This window comes from Crocodylus siamensis, chromosome 10 (genome assembly GCF_052110815.1).
Source record: "Crocodylus siamensis isolate JL-2025a chromosome 10, ASM5211081v1, whole genome shotgun sequence".
In the NCBI taxonomy this organism is placed as follows: Eukaryota; Metazoa; Chordata; order Crocodylia; family Crocodylidae; genus Crocodylus; species Crocodylus siamensis.
The window spans coordinates 41,511,483-41,535,908 of NC_143404.1; the positions used below are offsets into that span (position 1 = coordinate 41,511,483).

General features: G+C 44.6%; 1 protein-coding gene across 1 annotated transcript in view; it reads right to left on the reverse strand.

Annotated features, from left to right (window-relative positions):
* LOC149856500 (fer-1-like protein 4) overlaps nucleotides 1-24,426 on the reverse strand; it is a 120,551-nt gene that overhangs the window by 6,192 nt on the left and 89,933 nt on the right. Inside the window, exons 33-43 of the mRNA XM_090065282.1 lie at nucleotides 20,602-20,708; nucleotides 20,201-20,332; nucleotides 19,350-19,460; nucleotides 18,461-18,588; nucleotides 16,914-17,084; nucleotides 15,018-15,172; nucleotides 9,185-9,363; nucleotides 7,413-7,498; nucleotides 5,494-5,592; nucleotides 4,514-4,755; nucleotides 3,082-3,365 (exon numbers count right to left, since the gene is read on the reverse strand). Of these exons, the coding sequence (XP_089921408.1) occupies nucleotides 3,082-3,365; nucleotides 4,514-4,755; nucleotides 5,494-5,592; nucleotides 7,413-7,498; nucleotides 9,185-9,363; nucleotides 15,018-15,172; nucleotides 16,914-17,084; nucleotides 18,461-18,588; nucleotides 19,350-19,460; nucleotides 20,201-20,332; nucleotides 20,602-20,708 (1,694 nt within the window). The remainder of the gene's footprint in view (nucleotides 1-3,081; nucleotides 3,366-4,513; nucleotides 4,756-5,493; nucleotides 5,593-7,412; nucleotides 7,499-9,184; nucleotides 9,364-15,017; nucleotides 15,173-16,913; nucleotides 17,085-18,460; nucleotides 18,589-19,349; nucleotides 19,461-20,200; nucleotides 20,333-20,601; nucleotides 20,709-24,426) is intronic.

Here is a 24,426-nt window from a genome sequence, read left to right on the forward strand (position 1 = left end):
AGCTGCAGCAGGGAGCACTCGCAACGGAGAGGGGGAAGGATGACTTTCCTCTGCGATGGGAAGGAGCAGGGAAGGAGCCCAGGGAAAAGCTGAGCATGTGGGCAGTGGGGAAGTGGCCCCTCCCCTGCAACGTGGCTGTCACTCCCTGCTGCAGCTGCTCGCAGCCTGCGCAGCACTGTCCAGAGCAGGCATGGGCAGCCCCAGGTGGGCTGCGAGCGGCTGCAGTGTGGGGCACAGTCACGGGACGGGGGAGGAGGTGCTTTCCCCCCGCCTGTGCTCAGCTTTTCCCCTGGCCTTTTTTCCCCAGGGTCCTCCCCTGCCCTTCACCCCCACCCCCATGCGTGCGAGCTCCCCATGCTACCACCGGTGGGGGGGAAGCAGCACTGATGGCCGGCCAGATGTGAAGCTGGCAGTATGGAGAAGCGGGGATACTCAGGTGCAGGACAGGAGAGTTTGGCAGCAACATGGAGTGTACAGATTGCGGTGGTGGCCTTGTGTGAACTCCCCACACCACTGGCTTTGCATCTGGCCATCTGTCAGCATCCCCCCCGGTGCCCCCTCCAGCCAGTTGTCAGTACCCCCCAGCTCCCAACAGAAGAGGTACCCTGCTTAAAAAAGATTGAACCCCTGTTCTAGCAGTTTCAGAGCAGGAAAGTTGACTGAGGAATTCTTATTCCAAGCACTATAACAGGCACATATTCTTGCATAATTTCACTAGGTAATGCCCACTCTCTCCCCAGATAGCTGCTGAGCAGTGGGTGCTGCCTGGGGTCTGTGCTCAGTTCTCTCTCATTTGATCTCAGTAGCTTTCCCATATTTCCAGTAAGTTGTTCCACTTACACGCTTAATCCCTCTGTCTCTTTTGGCCCCTTTCCCACTGTCGGATAAAGCTTTTGGACAATTCATCCATATCATAGGGTAAAATAGAATGAATCTATTTAGTAAACTCCAGGATACTCAAAATATTCATTGAATTATGGTGAACTTCAGATCCTGGCTTCACATCCTTTACCAAATATTATAACCCTTGACCAGCTGCATGCCCATTTGAACTCCAGGAGTCAATTCTCTGCCTTCAGGTGGTGAGATTGCTGACCTTGGGGCTAAATCTCACTACTGTGCCTGCTGTGTGGTACTTTATATGCTTGGGGACACTGTCCCTACTCCCTCTCCTATGTTTGCTCACAGAGGAACCAGGGCCAACTTCTCTCCAGACCAGAGCAGAAGAGGATTCTGGAGCCAGTACATGCAGGAGACTGCCTGAGCCAGGGGACTAAGAGAAGGGAAAATGATATTTCTTACCAATAACTAGAATCAAGATTCATCATACACAAGCACACATATGCATTCTCACCTGCAGGTCTGCTCAGCCCCTGAGTTTTTAACCAAAGACTTCTTTTGCCTATAGTATCTGTGGAAGGTGCTCTAGCTCTGCATCCCTCCCGTCACTGAAAGATTAAGAGTGGTGTATAAATTTCACTCCACAGTTTCCTCTCAAATGCCCAGAGTTGGGGGAGATTTTTGTTGAAAGTGGTTGCTTGTATTTGTGTTGAATTTATGCTGGAACTGGAGGACTGTGTTGTAGCTATGGAGGGTGACATGGAGGCCACAGGGGTGCCTGAGAGGCACCCTGCATAGAGCCCTGTAGGACCATAAGGACTTGCATAGAGCCCTATAGGACCATTAGCAACATCAAAGGCATGGCAGGAAAACCAGGTATTTGGGTGGTTGATTGAGCAGGCAGGCAGGAACTGAACTCTAGGAGACAACAGATTAACTTAGTGCCTCTGAGGAGCCTGCTACAGTGTGTAGTAGGCTAATGTCCTCTTAACACTGAGTCCAGAGGTGATACTGCTTGAGAAGCATGAGCTTTTGAGAAGACCTGCTGACCCAGGTGGAATTCACAGAACATTGGCAAGAACCATAAGACCACTCTATTCTAGAGGTATGTGGAGGATGTACCAGGAGGACTTTATTCTCAGGAGCATGTCTCACTGTGGTAATCACTACCAGAAATGGTACTGTCTTAATTAGGTGGAACAGGGAGGCTACTGCCATTTGTTTGAAAGGGAGACCCATAAAGGCTATAGGAACCATATTTAAGTCTCACTGTAGGGCAGGAAATATTTTGGCTATGCCCTTGAGAAATCCAAGTGTCCAGATAAAAAAATACACGTAAGTCATCCAGTACCATATGGTAGGTTGTGCTGGCTGTCAGATACTTTGATTGCACTCCGAAATAAGCCCATATTCTTTTAGAAAATTGGCTAAAATACTGGAACGGGAAGAATTATTTAGAGTAATGTGCTTCAAATAACTAATAAAACCTGTCATTTTGTCCGCTAAATAGACTCCTTCCTACTGTGGATAAGGATGTGCCTCCTGGATCTACCTCTGAGAGCCATCCAGTGTTCAGACTGGGAGATGAAGAGGGTGCAGATCTGGGTGAAACATCTAAATAAGCCTGTCTAGAACCAGAGAGACAAAGCCCTGGGACTCAAGGGCCACTGTGAAAGATGGTATACTGGACTAGATGGACCTATGGTCTAACCTAGAAAATGGTTATTATGTTAAACACAGACTAATAGACCACTCCCTCAAAGCCAAAAAGTTGAGAGGGACTGGGACATGGGAAATATGCATTGCCCTTTATCTCCTCAGAGGGAGGCAGGAGGAACTGGGGCATGTTCTGTATTACTAAGACAAAAGGACTCCAGTCAAAGGCTCAAGGAACAAGCAAATCTACATGTAAGCATATTTATGTGGTCCATTACTCAAGGAAAAGGTGTTTCTTCCCCAAAAGGGACATATGCCCCAACCCTGCTCCGCGAGGCCTTAGGATTAACGCCCCCCTCTCCTATGGTTACTACTGGCTCCAGCAGACTCTACTCAGCTAAAAAATAACATCTGCACAAGGTTGGGGTAGAGGCCAAATTGCTGAGGTAATACTTGGTTTGAGAAGAGTACAACTGCAAGTGTCACATGCCCAAAACACAGCAGGCAGTGCTGTCACACCTTGATGGGAACAGCAGCTCTAAAGTAAGGTCCCTTACTTTCCTGTTCAGGAACACTCCTCCTTACCGTCAAAATGTACTTGTTCCCACTAGGGTCTGTAAACTCAATGTCTTCTGGCTTGACCGACTTGTTCCACTTTTTTTTCTTCTTCTTCTTCTCCTTGGCCTCTCTCTCCTCCCTCTCTTCATCCTCTTGATCTTTCAGTTTAATAAAAGGCCACCAGCCTCTCATCCGCTTATTTCGGAAGATGGAGAAGCGGGGAGTGGCTTTTTCCTTGGCCATCTTAATAGTGCATTGCTCAGAGGTCTTGGCTGCCCGTACCATATCATTCAATTTCAACTCAACCGACCCTGAAAATACAGGAAAGGAAGAGTGGGCCTCAAAGTTTATCGTTCATGGAAATTCATGTTGGATGTGAGGCCAGCCTTGACACTTGCTTAGCTTACCCCCCATCTCAGTCCAGACAGTGACAGTAGTGCTCCTGCACAACCCTGAGTAGTTTCTACTCAGAGTTTTAAAACAATTGGCAAAAGGTCCTCAACAGCATTTTCCTTATTTCTAGACAGAGAAGCTAAGTCTCAGGCAGGAAAAAGGATTTGGTCATGGTTACAAAGCAGGTCAATGTCAAGACAGGGCACAAAACCCAACCAAGTGTACACATCCCTTGTCCCCTAAGTTATGTCTGCCATGCTGGCACTTGAATACCATCAGTATTACAGGCCCCTGTCCTTTGTTGGAAGGCTTTCCCTAGCAATCAAACCCAGCGTATCCTCTTTATACAGAAGTGTTTCAGGAGCAGCAGAGGGCTCAGCATCTGCAGCAGATAGAACTAAGGCAGCAGGAAGGAGCTGAGGAAACCATGACTATCACTATTCACAGTAACAACCTGAAAGGAAACTGCTTATTTACCCTCTGTTAAGTATGGAATAAATATGCTTAAAAAGTTGAGAGAGCAGTGAAGAAAACAATGGCTAGTTTTAAGGAAGGGATTTAATTCAAATGACACAGGAAGGCTGAAGCCCAACCAGGTCCAGGGAGTCTGTGGGCAACAACTCTAAGTGGAACAAAGGGGCCTATAAATACAAGCACAGCCAAGTAAGCTTCTTGCACCTCAGTCTCTCTACACTGGGCCTGATCTGCATTGTGAAGTTTTGTCAACTTCATTATTGATATCAAAAAACATCCTCTGGCTGACAGAGCTGTGCTAGCAAAAAACTGACTGCAAATGCAATTGAACAGCTATAGGGGCTTTGTCCATTATGGCATATTATACTCAGTGACCAGATTTGATTGGAACTGCTTAAACCTAATCCTTGATGTGATAAGCTATGGAACTCTGGGTGGTACAAGGTGAGCCTCTACTAATTGATGCCTGGTACAGATCTACCAGTCAAGTCTTCTAGTGTACACAGGCCCTAAAAGACACCTTCTTCTAAGCTCCAGAGAAGCGGGAACAAGCTGGACACATGGATACCATCATCTCAGTAGGATACTGTACCTAGAAAATCGTTAGCTGAAATCCTGTCATAGTCCCAAACCTGAAGGATAAGGACAGCTGGCTCCCTGAACTCTGATTCCTCCAAGGAGAAGATGGAGTCCTTTTTCTTGTAGGTGATCTCCTTCTCAGTTGGGAGGTAGTCAAAGCGGAAGACAAACCTCCAGTTGAAATTACCTTCCCCCGTCAGAGAGTTAAAGTGAACATCTGTTTCCTGTTTGTTGTGGTCCAGCCCTTTGATCCAGCTATAGAAGAAGTTCAGTTAACACTGACCAATGCTTTAAAGCAGCTCCAAGTGCAAGCATCACTAAGTAGCAGGGATACAGGAAGGAGCAAGCCTTGCCATGTGGGAGCACTGCTAAGTTAGTTACTACCCAAAAGTGTTCCACATTATTAGACTTCTGTTTAGTAGCCTCGGTCCAAGGGGCTAAAGGTTATACTCAGCAAACTAAATGCTCTACTGACTCACCAGGCAATTGGGAGTACATCAACGTGGAAAGCCTATTATGGGCCACAGCCATAAGCAGTGCAGGATTCTAAAGGGGCTTCTCCCTATCTGGCAATTTTCATAAATGCAAATCCTATTCCAAGATCAAATTAGGAATAAAAAATAGGTATTTGAAGAGTAAGATCTGGACACACAGTTAATTTCTGATACATAAAATGTCAGTAGAATTGCACCTTTTAGAATCCAAACCATTCAGAAATGGGCATAATATCATAAGAGGCAATGTCATGGCCAAATTCCCAGAGTATACGGGCTGCTATGCTCAGCAGCACAGCAACATGAGACTGGGCTGGATGTTAGTACAAAGTCCTCTTGAGGACTGCAGCCACTGAGCTACATGCACCATATAGGGAATATCCATCCTGGGAGAAAGGAACAGAAACTGGATGAGGTGAGGCGGTAGGGAGCCGCTCAGAAATGAGACTGGGGGAAAACTAACCAGGACAAATGACTCATCTGATGAGAAACATCTCACCTTTTCACGTAGATGTCACTGGAGGTTTCTCCTGTTATTGGATTGACATCATCAAGAACCACATCATCTGTATTCCAGATGATAACACGTAGCTCATAACTACGAGAAGGAAAAGCCCAAGGTCAGGTTAGAAAAGCATAGTCTCATTTAGAGTTTGCAAGAACTAAGTAAAACCACTCCTGTGGAATGGCACCAGCACCCACACTTAATCTGCTCAGTACAGTGGGAGTTTCAGTATGTTTTTCCCTTGTGATGCAGGCCAGGGCCTGGTGCAGGAGCCCAGGGCACCATGCATAAAGCCTATCCTACAAGACCATGACCCAGTTCTGCATATTCCAGAAGCATAAATCAGTGTCTGAACTAAATCAAATCCTCACTGCATTGACAACCTGCCCAAAACTAGTTAATGGGCAAAGAGAAACAACTGTAGTACCTTAGGTTATGAGATTTAAGGCTGGGTCCCAGTTTTTGAGGAGCTTAATCTGAGCTGTGGAATGACAGCTGCATGGATGCAGCCCTGACTGGTGTCATGCACTTTTGCTCTCAGCCCAGAGCACACAGAACAAAAAAGCCAATTCTCCTCAACCGTGTCCATGTAAAGAAAGCAGAAGCAGCATTCTCTGACACCAAGCCACGTGGATGCAGGCAGTAGCATAACTAGGATGGGGCAAGTGGGATATGAACCCTGGGCACCAACTGTGAAGGAGCACTAGAACTGCCTGACAGCCTGCCTGCAGCCCTGCACTGCCCCTGCCTGGCCATAGGAGCCAGGCCACACCAAGCAGTGTATCTGGAGGGTGTGGGGGAAGAAGAGCAAGAAGAATGGTGTTTCCCCCCCCTCGGTGGAGTCTTTGCCAAAGCAGGTGCAGCTATGTGCCCAAACGATATGTACTGGTGGGGAAGAAGTGAACGGGACATAAAGGTCAGCTCCCAGGGAGCACGGCTATGGGGCTACTGCTGCCAAAGCAGAGCTAATATTGCTACGGCACCAGCAACAGCCCAGGAAAGTAAGCCTTCCTTTCCACTCATCCACGTCCCATTCATCCCTTCCCTTCCTTCCAGTCTACAGTGATCAGCATACTCTCAATGCACCCTCCACTTCCACCACCAGCATATCCTCAGTGCTCCTACCATCACAGAATTGAAGCACATATGTAGGGCAGCTAGCAATCTACAAGACTAGCACTGTCCAGTTAGCTTGCCCATTTCATTCCATTCACACTTCTCTGTTGATGAAGTCTGAACTAGTTTCCTGAAAAACTGTCCTTCTGCTGCAGTTATAAATAGTGAACCTGTAGACACCTCTGACCACCATCTCATGCCCCATGCCCTGAGGTCTTTACCTGTCTATTTGTAACATTCAAATACCGTAGGCCCTAAGGCCTACCTAGCTAACTAGTAGCCCCTACTTTATGGGACCTAATGGGTGAATTCTACAACAAAATACTTGGGACAACAAAGGCAAAAAACAGGACAGGAATGAAGTGAGGGTGAAAGGGTCAAAACATGAAAATGAGTGCGCCTGAGGGGGACACCGAGCAGAGCCCCCCAGGCCACACCCACTGGTCCTCAAAGGCATCCAAGGAGTTGGTGGATGCCACCCACTGATGCTCTGCCCAGAAATGTGCACAGACAAGTGAAAGGAAAGCAGCCCTGCAGTCTCCGGACCAGAGCCTCCTTCCTGGTCAAGTACAGGGTCCAATTGGCCAGGACCAGGAAGAGGTTGACCAGGAGCTCCCGGGACTTGGTGGGGCTGGGCTGGGGTGACCAAAAACAAAAAGGTGGGGATAAGATTCAACCCGAACCTCAGGAGGAGGTTCTGGAGGTGGAGATGGAGGGGCTGCAGCCTGGCACGCTCAAGGGTCATGTGCCAGGGTCTCCCTCTGCCTGCAGAAGGGGCAGGAAACTGGGGTCTTTACCTGAGTGGCAATCGTGGCTTAATGTTGACAGGGGGAGGTGCTGGGACATCATTTGGAAACATGTCAATCCACATGTGGAGTGAACCCTGAGGAAAGGAGAAAACTGAGCTGTTTCAAAGGATTCTCCAAAATCTATATTAATAAAGTATATTATGTATTAACTCCCATGAACAATGGAGACTGCTCCAATAAATGTCTTTTTCAGATGACACCAACTCAAATGCCCAGCCTCAAAGCAGAGTCCTGTTCAGGAAACTTCCCCATGCTGGAGGATTGCTAAGACTTTATAGTTTCAGTTTCATGAAACTAACTTGCATTTTAACTAGAGCTGGAGATTTATTTTTAGCAAATAATTTATTTGCCAAAAATGTAGGTTTACCTTGAACTTAAACTGAAATAAGTTCAAAGAAAGGCCACTAAGATCAAAATCTTTTCTTGTGAAAGAAAATGTAAAGAAGCTCATCTGGTTTAGTTTAGCAAAACTGGGATTGAGAGGTGATGTAATCACTGTTTCTAAGTATATATGTAGGGTGAAAATTAGAGAAAGGAAAGAGTGTTTTAAGCTAAAAACCAGCCCTAGCACAGACTCAAATGGCTAAAAACTGGTTACACATACATTTAGATAAGAAGTAAAATTTCTAACTTTCAGAAGAATGCAATTTCGGAACAACCTTCCAAGCAGAAAAGTGAAGGAAAAGAACCTACATTTCTTTAAAACTGACCTGGACAAATCTATAGAAGTGATGGCATGAATAGTGGGCCTGAACTCCCCTTCCTATTAGTGTGTTTGTGTGTGGAGCTGTGTTTGTGATCCCCAGGTTGGGATATAAAAGTATCTCTGTAATATGGACAGCATATGGTAATCCTATACCCTCAGGGCTCAACTGTCACTAGTGGAAGCCAAGAAGGACTAATTTGCCCCTTCTGAACATTACTGGTATTTTTCTTTTGCCTTCCTCTGAGAGGCATTGGGATGCTGACCACAGCTAAGGCTGGGAGTTTTTGACTGGATGAACTGATGCCCCCTCCCATACAAAAACCCCAGAGGTTTCTGGCTAAAAGGTCTTGTTTTTCTGCTCAGCCATAGCAAACAGCAAATCTGGAGGCAGGAAAGAGTATTTTCTGTAGATCAGATTGGTGTAGCATGAATGATGAAAGATTTTGCCTTCCTTTCTAGAGTAGGGTTTGGTTGTCTTCTGGGTATATATTAATTACTTCCCTATTGGGCATTGGGCGTGCACCAGCATTGCCCTTGTATCCCCTGCTTTTATCTGTGGCACATCATAGGGTGGTCTTAGCATTGATGATACTGTTCCTTGCAATTTTGTGTGAGGGTCTGAGATGGTGAGTATGGGAATTCCTTTAGTTTATGATCACTTGCATTGGCAGGAAACTGGACTCAATGGTCCAGGAGTTAAATTATTCAGAAATTAGGTCAATATTTAGCTAAATATCTTTATTGATTTTAAGGGGGGGGGAGGGAATTAGTGCACAGGGCCCAGGGCTCCCCATGAGTCTGGAGATTTGGCAGTACCACCAATTTTCCCACCGTCAAATTTACAGATCTATGGGAAGCCCCACAAGCTGGCAGACACAGTGCTATGATCCAGAGGTTGAGCACCCCTTACCTAAGACATTTCGAGCTGAATTGGTCAAATCCCTAAGACAGAATGATGGGGGTGGGGACCAGGTGTCCTAAAGATATTTTTCTTGCATGTCTTCTAGGCTTCAGGATACAAAGGTACCCTGGTGTGAATACAAGTGTCTCTTACCTGCATAAGCCCAGGGTTCTCTGGGTTGTGAAGTGACCGAACTTCCACATGTTCTGGTACTAATTTGTACCCATATTCTGGCATTTCATCCCAATGCTGCAGGACATACAAAGCCTTATGCTCATCATATGCTGCCCAGTTATCATCATCCACTTCTTTCCTGTCTTTTACAAAGGCTTCTAGGACAGCAGAGAGGAGATAAAAATACCTTGGCCAATAAGATTGAGTCCAAAACATGAATAATAGCCATAAATAAGAGAAAGCTGGTGCTTCAAATACACTCAAGCATTTCCACAGAAAAAGCAGAATAGGAAGAAGGGAAGCCAACTGGAGAAGAGGTCAGAATACTAGGCAGTTACCTTTAATAAGGCAGAATATGATGGAGAAATCCATTAGGTAAAGACAAACTAATAGAGAGTAAAGGAAACATGACAGTGAGAACCAGTCTGCAGACCCCAGAACAGGAGGACTGTGGAAAGCAAAACTCCCAAACCAGGATTTCAACCTTCTTGTCAGCATTTAAATACCCAGATCTCTGCTGGTAACAAAAGACACACCAGCAGGCTATGGTTTCCACACTGAAGGCACTCGAGAGGCTCCACTGCACATATAGTAGTGGGTGTTCAGAAGAATGGACTGTGTCTATGTAAATATGCTGCAAATATCTAGTCGTCTTTTCAGATCATCCAACCTAGCTAAAGCTGTTGCCTGCCTCGTTCACTGTCAAAGTGAGAGTGGAGCTTGTGACAGGCCCATGCAGATTGGCACAACCAAAGTAGGACTGAGACAATCATAGAATTATAGAAAATTAAGGCTTGAAGGGACTTCAGGTGGTCATCTTGTCTAACCTCCTGTTCAAAGCAGGATCATCCCATACATGTCTTTGTTTAACCTGTTTCTAAAACTACACAATCAACCCTGCCGCACAACAAGGCATGTTGTCCCAAAGACACCAAAAGCTACAGGTAAAGCAAGGGGATGAGGGCTATCAGTGTTCCACTGCTTCAGAGGTTGAGTGAACCAAGGAAGAGGGCCACCCCTGGTGCTACAAAGGAAGACAACCGCCCCGCCCCCCCCGCAGTCTGTAGCAAGCTGACCACGAGGTAAAATTCCTTTCTGATCTTAAAGGTAGCAGTCAGTCTGACCCTGAGCAGAGGGGCAAAATCGTCTAACCAGCAGGAGTACTGACACACCCCAGTCAAAATTCCAAGCCTTGGCTGACCCAACACTTCCAAGAAGGTGAAAAAAACCTCTGATATCTGTAGCAACAGGCAGAGGAAAAAATTCCTTTCTAGCCTTTTGTGGCAAATAGTAAAGCCCAGAAGCATGGGAAAACTAAACCCCTTCATTCTGCTCTGCAACCTGGGCACAGCAAGCATGACTCCACATACTGCATCCTCTGCCTGGAAATCTAGAACTCCTCTTTCTATATCCCTTCCATAAAAACTTATCCCAGCTGCTTTTATCTTATTTCATAACTAAGCCAGTTGTGGAGTCCTGCTTCATTCTTCTGCTGAACATGGCCCTTTTCAATATCCACCTCCTCTAGGCTGCAGACTTCTGCTCATTATCTCCCAGCAATTGGGGGGAGGGGGCGGCTCTAGCTGGCTCTATCCAGTTTTACAGTTGGTCAATATTCTTCTGAATTGTGCTTCTGCCCTCCAGCATGTTTGCAGTCCTTTCCAGTTTTGACATCTGCAAATTACCTCAAGAAGCCTTCTATTCTGGCATCCATGTAATTAATAAACATACTATATAACACCAGGCAGACCTTGTAGCTCTTCACCCAAAACCTGCCATTCTGATATGGATCCATTTGTAATTACCTTCCGCTTGTGGCTACTGTATGTGTTGTCTATCCACTCTGTAGTAGTTTTATCTAGCCCATATCTCTTCAATCTGCTAATGAGGAGGCTATGAAGGACTCTGACAAAATCCTTAGTGAAGTCCAGATTCACTATATCCATTTCATTCCCTAGCTATTTTGTCAAAAGAAGGAGATCAAGTTTGTTTCGCATAATTTATTTGTAGCAAGATGGTACTGGCTGCCCACGATCAACCTTTCCTCCTCTAGGTGCTCACAAATGGATTTCCTTATATGCTCTAATAGCTTCCCAAGTATTGACAGTCTACAGTTTCTGAGGTCCTCCTTTTTTTTTTTCTTTTTTTTTTTAAAGAGGAGCACTATGTTGCCCCTTTTCCAGTCCTCTGGTATCTCACCCATTTCCTGTGTTTTGGTGAATATTGCCAAAGGATCTGATTTCCTCTGCTAGTCCTTTCAGTACCCTGGGGTAAAGTGCATCAGGCCCTGCTGACTTGAATTTATTCAGACCTATCAAAATCTCTCTCTTTCTTTATCTCAACTCTCATCTTTTCCCTTTCTTTAACCAAATAATCCTTATTAATTGTCTGGTTGCAGTTTTACCTTTGCCTCCCTGATTTTGTTCCTGCAAGTTCTTGCTATTGCCTGGTATGCTCTCTCAGTAATCTGCCTGTCCTTCTATTGCCTGTATGTTTTCCTTTTGTTTTTGAGATGCTGTAGAAGCTCCTTGTGCCGTTGCCGTGGTCTCTTGCCATTCTTCTTGTGTTTTGATTGTGTTGAAATAGCATCTTGTTAAGTTTCCAATACCATGTCCTTTAGAAGCTTCCAGTCCTCCTGGGTCCCTTAATCCTTAAGTCTGTTTTCTCCCATGGCATCAAGCCTATTATTTTCCTTGAATTGACTGAAATCTGCTTTTTTTGAAATCCAGTGTCTTAATTCCACTGATTTCATGCTTTCCCCCATCTTAAAATCATGAATTCTATCATATTGTAATCACTTCCTCCCAAGTTTCCTATCATTTTCACATCTTCCACCCGTTCTTTCCTACTGGTCAGGACAGGATCCAAGATAGATGATCCCTTAGTCATAGTCCATGGAACAAAGTTGCCATCCAGACAAGATCTTGCTCAACATTTTGTGTTTGGCTGTATTATTCTTCCAGCACATATCTGGAAATGATGGCTGGTTGTATAAGGAAGCCAAAGGAAACAGCCCAGAACAGGACTATCTTTCTGCCTTAGGGTTCATATCTGCTCTTAGTTACTCAGCCTTATCCAAGGGTCTGGTTAGACCAGGGATGGGCAAAATGTGGCCCAGGGGCTGGATGCAGCCCACCAAGCCATTCTATCTGGTCCGTGGGGCCCCTAAAACTTTAGAAAATTAATATTAATCTGCCCTGGGCTCCCTTTCATGTGACTCTTGATGGCTTGCCAAAACAGTAAGTGGCCTCTGTCCAAAATAATTGTCCACCCCTGGGTTAGACTCTCTGCTACTGCTAGATGATCAGGTAACTGAAACAACCAGTCTGATTCTTTGGCACTAAACACAACCAGGAGGCTGTGGCCACATCTTTGGGATGTGGAATTTGCAGCTGCTAAGTATACCTTTGTCATTACTACTTGCAGCAAATACAAGATGCTTTACCTAAGGCCTCACGTGAAATACATCTGCATCTAAAAATAAAACCAAACACACACAGAAAAGAGAATGTCCCATATCTCAGTAACAGGCTGCTTGTCACAAAGAAGTGTTAATAGAAACTATCTGCCGTAGCTTCAGTGAAAAGAATAAACTAAGCCGGGGTAGGCACACCTGGCATGGGTACCAGAGCATGGCAAATGAAGGCATTTTGCTTGGCACATGCACCTTGGGGCAGACAGTGGGAAAGGGGCCAGGGCTGTGCTACCACAACAAGGATCAGGCCCCTAATGGCTCCTCTGCTGTCCACCCCTGGCACACCAACATTTTATACATTGAAGGTGCGGGTGTTTTTGGCATGCTTCCCAAAAACATTGCCAACCCCTGAACTAAGCTCTTGCAGACTAAACATTTAAGGAAATAACTGACTAAACCTCAACTACTACCACCTGCACAAAAGGTAGATCTTCATTATGGTACTCAATATGGCCAATTCTGGCACTGGCAAGGATGTCATGTTCAGATCGATGTTCTAGACAAAGTCCCTTTCTGGTGGAACTCCCATCTGTTGAATATGGGACCAGTTTGTAAATCTGTTGCTTTCTTTTTAAGCAACAGTTACTAATCCTTAGTGCATCTACTCAAAAGACTGATTATTCATTAATGCAAGGAGGTAGTTCACAATCTGGACCTTCCTGGAGCTTCCTGGGCCACAGACCAAATTATATGCACAGCCAAACTGTATTTTAATAAAATAAATTGTATGTGGTAGGACTCAAACAAATTATTTAACAAAGAAAAAACACTTCATTTCCCATGCAGCAATGTATGTGTAATGTCACTGTTATTCAAACTCCACATTTCACATATTAGTTCACAAAACAAATAATTTCAGGATATAGATATAAAAGATAACAATTTGCTAAATGTTAATGTTTCCATAAAAGTCAATTAAACAACCCTGCTCAACCTTCTGATGCAAAATTTGCAAATAACCCAAATAACCACTGCCACTCGTAATAATGCACACGTGCACAGTATTTCTATATTGCATCTAAGTAAAAAAATCCTAAAAGTTTCAGAACAAGCCAAACAAATGTTAGCATATCATTGGTAAAACATCAGTGCAAAATGGGCTCTTTCAGGGATGGCTATTCTTAATATCATGCTGCACCCTATAATAATATTGTTTATCATAATAAAAAAATTCTTTCTTAACATGTGTTATATATGTTGTTAAATAAAATCAGTGTATCCAAAACTGCAATTAAAAACAAAATATCTTCTTATCAGACAAATGTAGTTTATGACCCATTCATCACTGATGTTTGAAGGGTCAATGGGGGGGGACATGTAACATGAACTCAACTAATGTACCTGATGTTAACATAGCACGTAATAGTAGTAAAATATAACCATGTTAGTCTTGTCCTGTAAGCAACTTGGAAACTCCATTTTGTATCCTTCTGCTTGACATAAGTGAATGAACTCTGCATAGCCTTTATGTATGAATGTGTGTTAAAGGGTGAATGGTGAGAGAATGGCATAGAGATGGGAGAAGAAGATTTAACTGTTTACGTAAGCAACAAGGCACCAAACATAAGTTACCAGCCAATAACTAACTAACAAATGGCTGAAGAATCCCTTTGAAGCTCGAGGACACAAAGGAGATAACAGAAGAAGAAATTCTGCCAGACGGGCAAGAAAAACACTCCAAGGCTAAGATAAGCTGAAGACAAAAGAAGAACAACCACAAAAACAGAAGCTGGGTATGGAAAAACCCCAAAGCACTGAAACAAAGGATGCCAATCCCTATAAAAGAACACTTTGAAAATGCCAAGTTGGGTGAGTCTATTTCTCTACTGCTGTTTCATCAGAGCACAGAAGCATCTGTTCACCACGCTCCAGCTTCAAATCTGCTATCTTCAAATCATCATCATCTACTCAATAAGCTTGGGTTGGCCACCCTGGGCTAATACTGAGCAACTATTGCTGGTAACTAGATCTGATGTATATGTGGGTGAAAAGGTTGTTTTGTATATGTGTAATGATGTGTATGATGATTTGTGTTTGTACGAATGGTGTGTCCGAACCTCTATGTCTAACTCATGTAATCAATAAGTGTGACACCTTGCCTTATCCCCCTTTATAAAGTCTCGCTCGTGATTTAAGCAATTGGCAATTTGTGCAACATTTACAGTGGTGAGCTGGCAGATTTCATCCATACATATGTACATTGGTGAACTGGAACAGAAACAATTTTAAAATGGTTAAAGAAGGGTTAAAGAAACTGGCAAAATTTGTTCATCTTTGTAAACATACAACTGTTTAAACAGGCAGTAGTAACCCTCAATCAAAATACATCCAGAGTACCTTCAGGGAAAGCTTCAGGAGGGACCTTGAAGATCTTATTGTTCACTTTGACCTCCTCTCTTCTGTACTCTGCAGAGGGGAGAGCATTCTTCTTGCACAAACTATCCAAGATTTGTGTGGGCTTGAAAGCATCTCGCCACATATTATAGCCATCTCTGTGGGATAGGGATAGCAGCTTCAGAAACATAAAATTAGACATGGCAGATAATACTAGGATTTAAGACCTGTCTTTGGAAGACTGACCTCACATTTAACCATCAGCTAACACAAGTGGTAAAAGTAAATGCAGTAGCCACCCTTGCTGAGAAATTCATAATACTGAGGCTCATCTTTTTGGTTTGTTCCATGAACACAGTTTTTGTTTTGTCAGAGATGATAGAATCCTGTCCTCCCACGCACAGAAAACCCCAATCTGCAGAACTTTCCATATCCCTCTGATTTTAATTATTAGCCTCACACTGATGTTTTTATAAGAGGCCGAACACCTTAGCAAAACAAATTCTTCTCTGATTTTTGTCCCCATAAAAAACAGCAGGGCTTTTAAAGGGATATAAAACAGGGCAAAAATGTTGCTCAGTGTTAGTTTAGCTGATTTTCCTATGAGAATGTTTAGTGAATAATCATTATGTCAGTAGAGCTTTATAATTTTCATGAATCCTTAGTGTAGAGGTTAGTCAGCGTTAAAGCATTCGGTGTCACAAATCTGAGCTTTTTCCTGCAGATTCATGTCTCTGCACTCTGATGTGCATTTATTTTGCTGAAGCATATGTGATTTGCATTTGCTTGTCTTCAATATCAAGTAGACCATCAACTTGCAATAGAAGATGTAATAAAGTTATATTCAAGAGTAACTTAAATATTAGTCCTTTATAACAATTAAATGAAAAAGGTCAAGTCTAATTCCACTGAAATTGGTAGCAAAACTCCAACTTGAAGGAGCATCCTTCTTGAGAAAGTTGGACTAGTCAGACCAGGCTGCACTTGAGTTCTGAACTCGTAAAAGGAAGCAAGAAGTGCTTTTCACAAGTTAGACATATGCTTCATTCCTACTGAACTATCACTCAGAAAGGGCTTGGCCATTTTGCTAGCCATCCTTCTAAAAATCACTGGTGCCCGAAGATGAAGCATGCAACATTTCCAGTGTGAAGGGAATGAAAATGCAGTTTAGACTGGACAGGGTTTATGTCCCTTCACTTTGGAGATATCAGGGTTACCACTCCTAATCCCAAGATGTTACCCAGGTACAAGTCAGGTACATTCCTGGGTGCAATCCCATTTATTTTCAAGAATATGCACAGTGCAGTTTCCCTGCACACAGTAGGAGCAAACTGCACCTCTCCAGTGACTGCTGTATTTAAAGGGAAGTTCTGTCTCAGCTTCCCCTCAGGGCCTCATTCACTGCTTTGTGTGTCCCTTTTTCAAGGCTTTTTGCTTCTCACATACCCAGACAAATACAACTGCAATCAATCAATATTTTGGTCTTGTGTTTGTGATCAGTCCCCAAAGAAACTACTTCTCTCCCAGTACACAGAGCTTAAATTCTGTTCAGGTCTTGCCATGCTGGCCTGGGTCTTGGGCAGCGGCTTCCGTTCTTTCACTTGCTGAAGTGGGCCTTCAATTCATATTCCACTTAGTCTGATTGAGGGGTAGCTGGCACATCTGTTACATTTAACCACATCTGTGACTGATGGAAACCTTTAACCCCTTCTAGAGTAATAGCTGCATGGATTTATACTGCATAATTAGGGGTGCTCTAATTCAACAAGCTGTTTTGGGCTTGATGCAGGACTCAGTGGAGGAATCTTTCTGATGGTCAGGATAAAGGATCACATCACTTCTGACCTAACACTCTATAAAATAATGTCATGTGTGCCAAACCTGTATTCTGCTACATACATGTCATACTGTAATGCCACTCCACAGTTGGCTCTGTGATTGCTGAAGAACCGGTTTTCCAAGTCTATCTTTGTCTCCCCAATCAAATCATCAGACCCAACCAAATCATGGTCAAATATTGCAACGGTGAGTTCTGACTCCATTGGAAAGGATATGCTGAATTCCATAACTCTAAATGCAATCCAGAAGAGAGAGAGAGAGAACTCAATTAACAGCAAGGATGGAAATGAAAAACTCTCCCCTCCCCATCCACCACCTTGCACTGAGACAAGCACTACACTTAAAAAACCCTGTACTATCTAATTTTGAAAACGTAAGTACATGTAGTTATCAGAAGGACATGTTCAAACTCAAATTATACACATAGGAGACAAAAACTGACTCTTACATACACCTCTGTAGCAACAACTGACTCACAAATATGCAAGTCAGGTTTGAGATCATTTAAGTGCTTTGAAACATAAGGCCTCAAGAAGACTATGCTCACGTTCTGTTTGAACTGAATTACTTGCCTGAATTAGACTGGAAGTTCACAGGGAAGGGACCCTTTTGATTTGTGTTAATATTTACAATTAACCAAGCCAAGGAGCAGATTTCACATGGTGCTTCTGTTAAGCATAAAGCCACCAAGGACTCTTGCTTACAAGCATGCCCTGTTCATGACCATTCGCTCAAGGAGTTGGACTAATGGACAAGTGGAAAGTGAACCTGCAGCTACCCATGCAGCTACCTTGACAGTGAATGAAAATAAGGTGGGTATGAGCAATAATGGGCAACTGGTACCTATTGCAGAGATGGGACCAGTCAGAATTATCATTTGAAGGCTCCCATTTGCAACATTACTACTGCAACATAAATGGTATTTTGGATTTGCAGTCATGGTGTAGGAGACTTGCTTTCACTTGTACAAGTAGGTCTCCAAATTAACATTCTCTGTTGCTTCCTAACTCTACTGTAATCTTTTGAATAATAAAAACTTTGCTTGAAGGCTGAGAGATCTGATGTGGAAAGTCAGTTTTAGGTAGTAGCCCTTTGGCTTCAGGTTTTGTTATTAAAGTCAAATCTGTTTCTTTGGGCCCTGGCAGATGTTACATTTATGTAATGATTAACATTTTAATTGCACCATAAGTATGTAATGTGACAAGCCAATTTATGGCACCATAAAATGACAAGCTAGCCACAAAAATGTTTCACATAAAAGAAAAGAACTCTTGTACTGTTTGTCCTACTTCCTCAGCACCACTGTGTGCCAAGTATGGTACTTGGGAATGCTCCTGTAATCACATCCCCAAATACCCTGCCCAGATAAACAGAAGGCCAGCCCTAAGCATGTTCCTATGAAAAGTATTGACAGTGCTTTTAAAAGCTTCTGTACACATGAATACAATATATTGAGCTTTCTAGTGGAAAGAGAGAAAAGGAGATCCAGCATCGTATCATAGTTCCAAGTGCAGGATCCAAGCAGACTCAGCCATCAGCCTTTCCAGAATGCATCAGGGAAGAAACTACTCCCATTAAACCTGCCATAATTAAAGGTTCCTTCATACTCTCCAAAAACAGGATTGAGCTGCTTAGGGATGTATCGTTCCTTTGTGTCCTTCCGTTCTTCTCCAACTGTCACTACCACATATGGATCTGCCTTGCCATTCGGGTCTGCTGGAGACAGGTTAGTAGCCTAAAATACACAAGAGCCGAGATCAAGGACGGGTTGGCATGAAGTAAATGCAGCAAATGCAGGACACGGTTGTCAGGGTTTCTGAGACAATCCATTTGATCAGACAGCCCTCTGGTTGTGGCAGTGACAGGCAACTATTCAACAGGTGAACAGCTATGCACAAGGCTATAATTCTTACTTACTGGGTCAAGCAGCACTTTGCTAAATTATGCTGTGCTGTTTCAAGTGCTACCCCCTGAAACAGAAGTCATGTATCCAACAAAATGTTGGTGGACTATTAAGGTCTACCCCTCTGCAGAGTGAGAGGTAGCGTGTGCATTTTAGCTTGGTTCAGTAAGTGAAAGGTATGGATATGTTTTATAAAGATTCATTAGTCACATATCAATATGAAGGTCTCACTCAATGAATGATAACGCACAGTTCACTTCCCAGGATACTGCCGCAAGGCAGAGAGAAGGGGAAATGAAAAATGTCCTACTGGCAATTTCACTGCCTACCAGAGTTACAGTATTTGAGAGGAAATGAGGAATTACTTCCCTATGATGAATCTCCAATTCTCTTGATAATTTTATCCTATTCTGGGCAAAGCACTAGTGGGATACCAAAAAATGGAGGGACAACCTAGAAACCTATACCGGGGCCATCCCCAGTCCTAGCTCTCGTGGTCCCAAGAATGCAGACTATAGGAAAGCCAGGGATTTCTTAGCTGGTGAACAGGTCAAGATCTCCAAGACACTTTGCAGACACTGAAAAATACTTACCTTAACAATATAAACTCTTACAAGCACCTTGATGGGTCTATTTCTGGGAACACCCTGGGAGATCTTATGCTCAGTACCTGCTTCCTTAGCAGGATAAACATAGAATGAACCCTACAGTGGAGACATTGAACAGGAATGGCAAGATGTAGGAATTAACACTTTTCTAGAGAAAATTTTTCAAGCAATAGTTATGTCCAGAATTATGTCAGTAACACTGCCTTACTCATGTCAAACAACAGCTTTCTAATTATAGCTGTCTGTCCTGTGCTAGGTCACATATTTCCTGACTTCAAGACAACCTTACACATTATGTCCCCAAAGACTTTGAGGGCATCTTCTTCTCACACAGAAATAATTGGTGACAGGCAAAGAAGTACTGCCCAAAATAATATTTTATACAGTAGGCAGGACAGGATGGCACCTTAGAGACTAACTGGTTTGGCAAAGCATAGATTTTTGTAGGTAACAGGCTACTTCACCAGATAATATGAATGCTGTCACCTAAAACTATTCCTTCTTAAAGGGACTGACTGCCCTGTTACATTGTCTAATGAAGGAGGCTCTCACCTAAGAAAGCTTATGCCTCTATGAACCAGTTAGTCACCAAAGTGTCACCCTGCCCTTCTTTTTGCCTGACTTCAACTAACATGGCTGCCTGCTTCCCTCCCTCTAATATTTTATTAATAGTTTTTTGTATCCTGGTAACCCTCACAGGCCCTCAACCAGGACGAGAGTCTATTACACAAAAAGGAAGTTACTGTGTATGTATCTACGGTCTCAATCTGCTACTGATATATGTATCATTGTAGGATTTTTATTTCATACACAAATCTTATTTAAATGCATGGTACCTTATACTTCCCCACAAAGCGCTCATCCTCATTTCCATCCTCCTCTTCATTCACTTTCCCACGATGAAGAGGAAATATATATAGCCAGTCTTGAAAATTATCAAACTCATTTTCCAGCTCTGAGTTGTAGATCTGAAAACAGTTGCATGTTATTTTGCCTGCCCTCCTTTCATCTTCTTTCCAAAATAAGAAAAGAGTTAAATAAGAACTAGAGACTATTTTCCCTGCTGACTATGTGCCATGGTTCCATGGAATTTCCAAAGCCTAAGGATAAGAAGGGTACTCAGCAACTCACTGAATCAAACTTGCGTTCTGTGGGACTGCCAAATGCAAAGGAAGGAAAAAGATGGCAGAAAGGAATACGCTGTGAATGAACAGATGTATCAAGCACTGAGACCTACCTGTAGTGTGGCTATGGGTTTCCTTCTGGTCCGAATGGGCTCAGCTTCAAATATTGCTTCCTCTTCTATTTCCACATCAATAGAAGCTTCATTCAAATGCCCTCCATCTACAATTTGCATTAACAGCAACAGTGAAATAATTGAGTTCTTCTCTTTCTGAATTGTATATCACTCCATGACATTATCTCCATAATAGCTCTTGTTTTCAGTCAATGGTTTGTAAACAAGATCAAATAAAATAGCACATCATGGTAATCCAGGGGTTGGCAAAATATGGCCCGTGGGCCGGATGCAGCCTGCAAGGCCATTCTATCTAGCACGCAGGACCCCTAAATATTAGGAAATTAATATTAAAAAATGACAGAAACCAAAGGCAGTAGGACCCAGGGGAAGCCCAGTGGGTTCCCACAACAGCAGGGCTGCCTGGCCCCGCCCCAACAACCAGAAGCCCCAGCAGGGACTTCTGGCCTGGGACCACATGGCTGCCCTGTGCTGGAACCTCAGGTAAGGGGGAAGAGGCTGGGGTGAAGGGCAGGGAGGACCCTAGGGAAAAGTGACCAAGAGAAAAGCTGAGTGTGTGTGGGGGGGAAAAGCGGCTCCTCACCCGCCCCGTGACAGGTGCCCTGCACTGCAGCCACTTGCAGCCCTCCTGGAGCTGCCTGTGCTTGCTCCAGACAGCCACCCGTGGGCTGCGAGTAGCTGCAGCAGGGAGCACTGGCAACGAGGAAGGAGAGGGCCGCTTCCACCCCACCCTGCACTCAGCACCAGCTTGTAGCCCAGTCCCATTGCCAGCCTGGGCCCCGCACCGGCTCCGGGCTTGCCCGTCAGGACTATGCACGATGACAGCTGCTGCAGCCCCCCTGCTTGCCGCACCGGGCAGTGTTTGCCATTGCCACCTGTGGGCTACCCAGGGCGCAAGCTCCATGCAGCCAGCACAGCCAACACTGCCTGGCGGCAAGCGGGGGGGCCACAGCTGCTGCCGCTGCGTGCAGCCCCAATGGGTGAGCCCAGAGCTGCATGGAGCCCAGGCTGGCAACGGGACTGGGTTACAAGCTGGTGCTGAGCACAGAGAAAAGCAGTGACTCGCTCGCTCTGAGGCCGGTGCCCTGTGCTGTAGCCACTTGCAGCCTGCGTGGGGCTGCCTGTGCCTGCTCAGGACAGCCCCGCGTGGGCTGTGAGTGCCTGCAGCAGGGAGCACTGGCCATGGGGTAAGAGAGGGTCCGCTTTTCCCCATGCTCAGCACCAGCTTCTTCCCAGCCAGTGAGAAGGGAGTTGTACTGCAGGGCTAGGAGGCACTGGGAGCCAGTGGGAGTACGGGGCCTGCACCGGTGTCCTGGGGCTAAGCAGGGTGGCAGGAGCGTGGCATCCCAGCCGGCAGGGGCTCTGTGGACCTGGGCCAGATCCCGCCTCTCCCTGCTTGTGCAGCCCAGACTGGCTCCACAGACCCTTGCCAGCCTGCAGCCCTGCACTGTTAAACCCCACCAAATCCTGGGGTCTCCATGGAGACCAGGCAGGAGCGGGGTGGGTAGGGGCTGCTGGGATATGGAGTCTGGACACTGGCCTGATCCAGCATTTTGCCCAGCTGTGCAAAGTGATTTTTTTTAAATCAGAAGTTGAAGAAATGATAGGTGATAAGGGGAGCTGGCTATGGTATGGGCAGCTAATTTTAAGGGCATGGGGATGTTAACTGTAACTGGCAGCACTCCTAACTATTTCAATGATTCTTGTATCAAAAGAAACATTCCGTTGATGCCTTTTTCCATCATTTTTAGATGCAGAAGAAGGTGGATGCAGCTAGTCACTGTCCAAGGTACACAAGGCTGGTGGAATGGGGACTGAGAAATCCAAGCACTACATAAGGGAAAATACATCCCTGCCCCATTATAAAAAGCACAACACTGTATTTTGTGCAAAAGTATTCCTAGACTTTCAGGGCCAAAGCCATAACTCTTCCTTATCCAGAGTCTGTGGCAAGTCGAAAATGGACAGGTAGCATCAAATGAATGGCACAGAACAGCAAAGTTAACTCCTAAATGTGCAAATGGTGCTGCTGTTTACCATTATCAGATTCCATTCAACAAATATTTCAATTCCTAATGGATCCAAAACTACTCTACAAATCCCAGCTAGGTTGTGTTGAGTACAGCAGTCCATTCAAGGCCTTGCCTGTAGTATGTTCACCAGTCCAGTTGTCTCTCTCAATTCACATTCTCTCTCTTCCAGTTCTCATGGAAAACTAGACACAACCTAACAGAGCTCCAACGCAGCAAGCTATTAAAGATGCCTACATTTTCTTATGCTTAATCTCATTCCCACACCCTTAATTATATTAATGACTAGATAGTCCCATAAGCAATCCTTCTCTCTCTTTGGCATTTACATCCTTTACATTCTTTTGTTTTTTTCTGTCTTGGTCATGATGTGGTAAATTTTTCATAATCTTAGAAAAACCTGGCCTTTAATCACCTCATGGTTTCTCTATTTCCAATTACTTGTCAAAAACGTCTTACTAGTTCCAAAACTAAAACTGAATTCTACATGCCAGGTCTGGTCTCATGAGAGCATAAACAGCAATGCTCATCTCCCTGCTTCACATTCTTCTGGTTCCTTTGAAAACCACATTGGACCGCAAGTTCATTTTCACTGCTTCACGCTCCCACCACTACTCATATTTATAATCCTGTATTTTTCTCTCCTGTACGAAGGATGCTGAGAGACATGAAACCCTCCCGCCCAAAAACGTGTTTTACCAGAAGCAGTGCATTAGTTCAATCTGGCTCTGCAGCATCTGTATAAATCAGGCATGTCAGTGGCACTACACAGATGGGTGAGCCAGGTCCAACTAACACAATGCCTCTTCTGGGCACGTGCTGGGCTTGGCATGGGGGCACACAGAGTTGAAAGTAAAATGCCTTTTTTTTTCTTTTTACATTTGTAAGCAACCAAGAAGATCATTGCTTCAGAAAGGTTATTTCCTGATGGATTAATTTACCATTTCCAAGTAGAATCTTATTCTTCTAGCTCCTCCCCAAGTTTCTATTCTCTTTGTTCCTTTTCTTTTCTTTCTTTCTTTGCTGGTAAATGCAAAAGTACTTAGAATAGTATCATAAGGGTGCAGAGGCAGAAAAGGATCTTGGAGTCATTCTTGATGCCAAAATGAACATGGGCCGACAGTGTGGTGACATGGGCAGGAAGGCCAACCGTACTTTGTCATGCATCCACAGATGCATCTCAAGGAGGCCCAAGGAGGTGATCCTCCCCCTCTATGCGACACCGATCAGGCTGCAGTTGGAGTACTGCATCCAGTTCTGGGCGCCGCACTTCAAGAGGGATGTGGAAAACATGGAGAGGGTCCAGAGGAGGGCCACCCGAATGATCAGGGGGCAGCAGGGCAGGCCCTACAAGGAGAGGCTAAAGGGACCTGAACTGGTTCAGCCTCCACAAGAGAAGGCTGAGGGGGGAATCTAGTGGCCATTTACAAACTAGTCAGGGGGGACCAGCAGGCATTGGGAGAGTCCCTATTCCCCCAAGCGCTACCAGGAGTGACTAGAAATAATGGCCACAAGCTGGCAGAGGGTAGATTCAGACTAGATATCAGGAGGCGCTACTTCACTGTCAGGGCGGCTAGGATCTGGAACTAATTTCCAAGGAAAGTGATGCTGGCTTCTACCCTGGGGGTGTTTAAGAGGAGGCTAGATGAATACCTTGCCGGGGTTGTTTGACCCCAGTACTCTTCCCTGCCATAGCAGGGGGTCAGACTTGATGATCTGCTCGGGTCCCTTCCAACCCTACCAACTATGAAACTATGATGCTGCAGAAATGTGA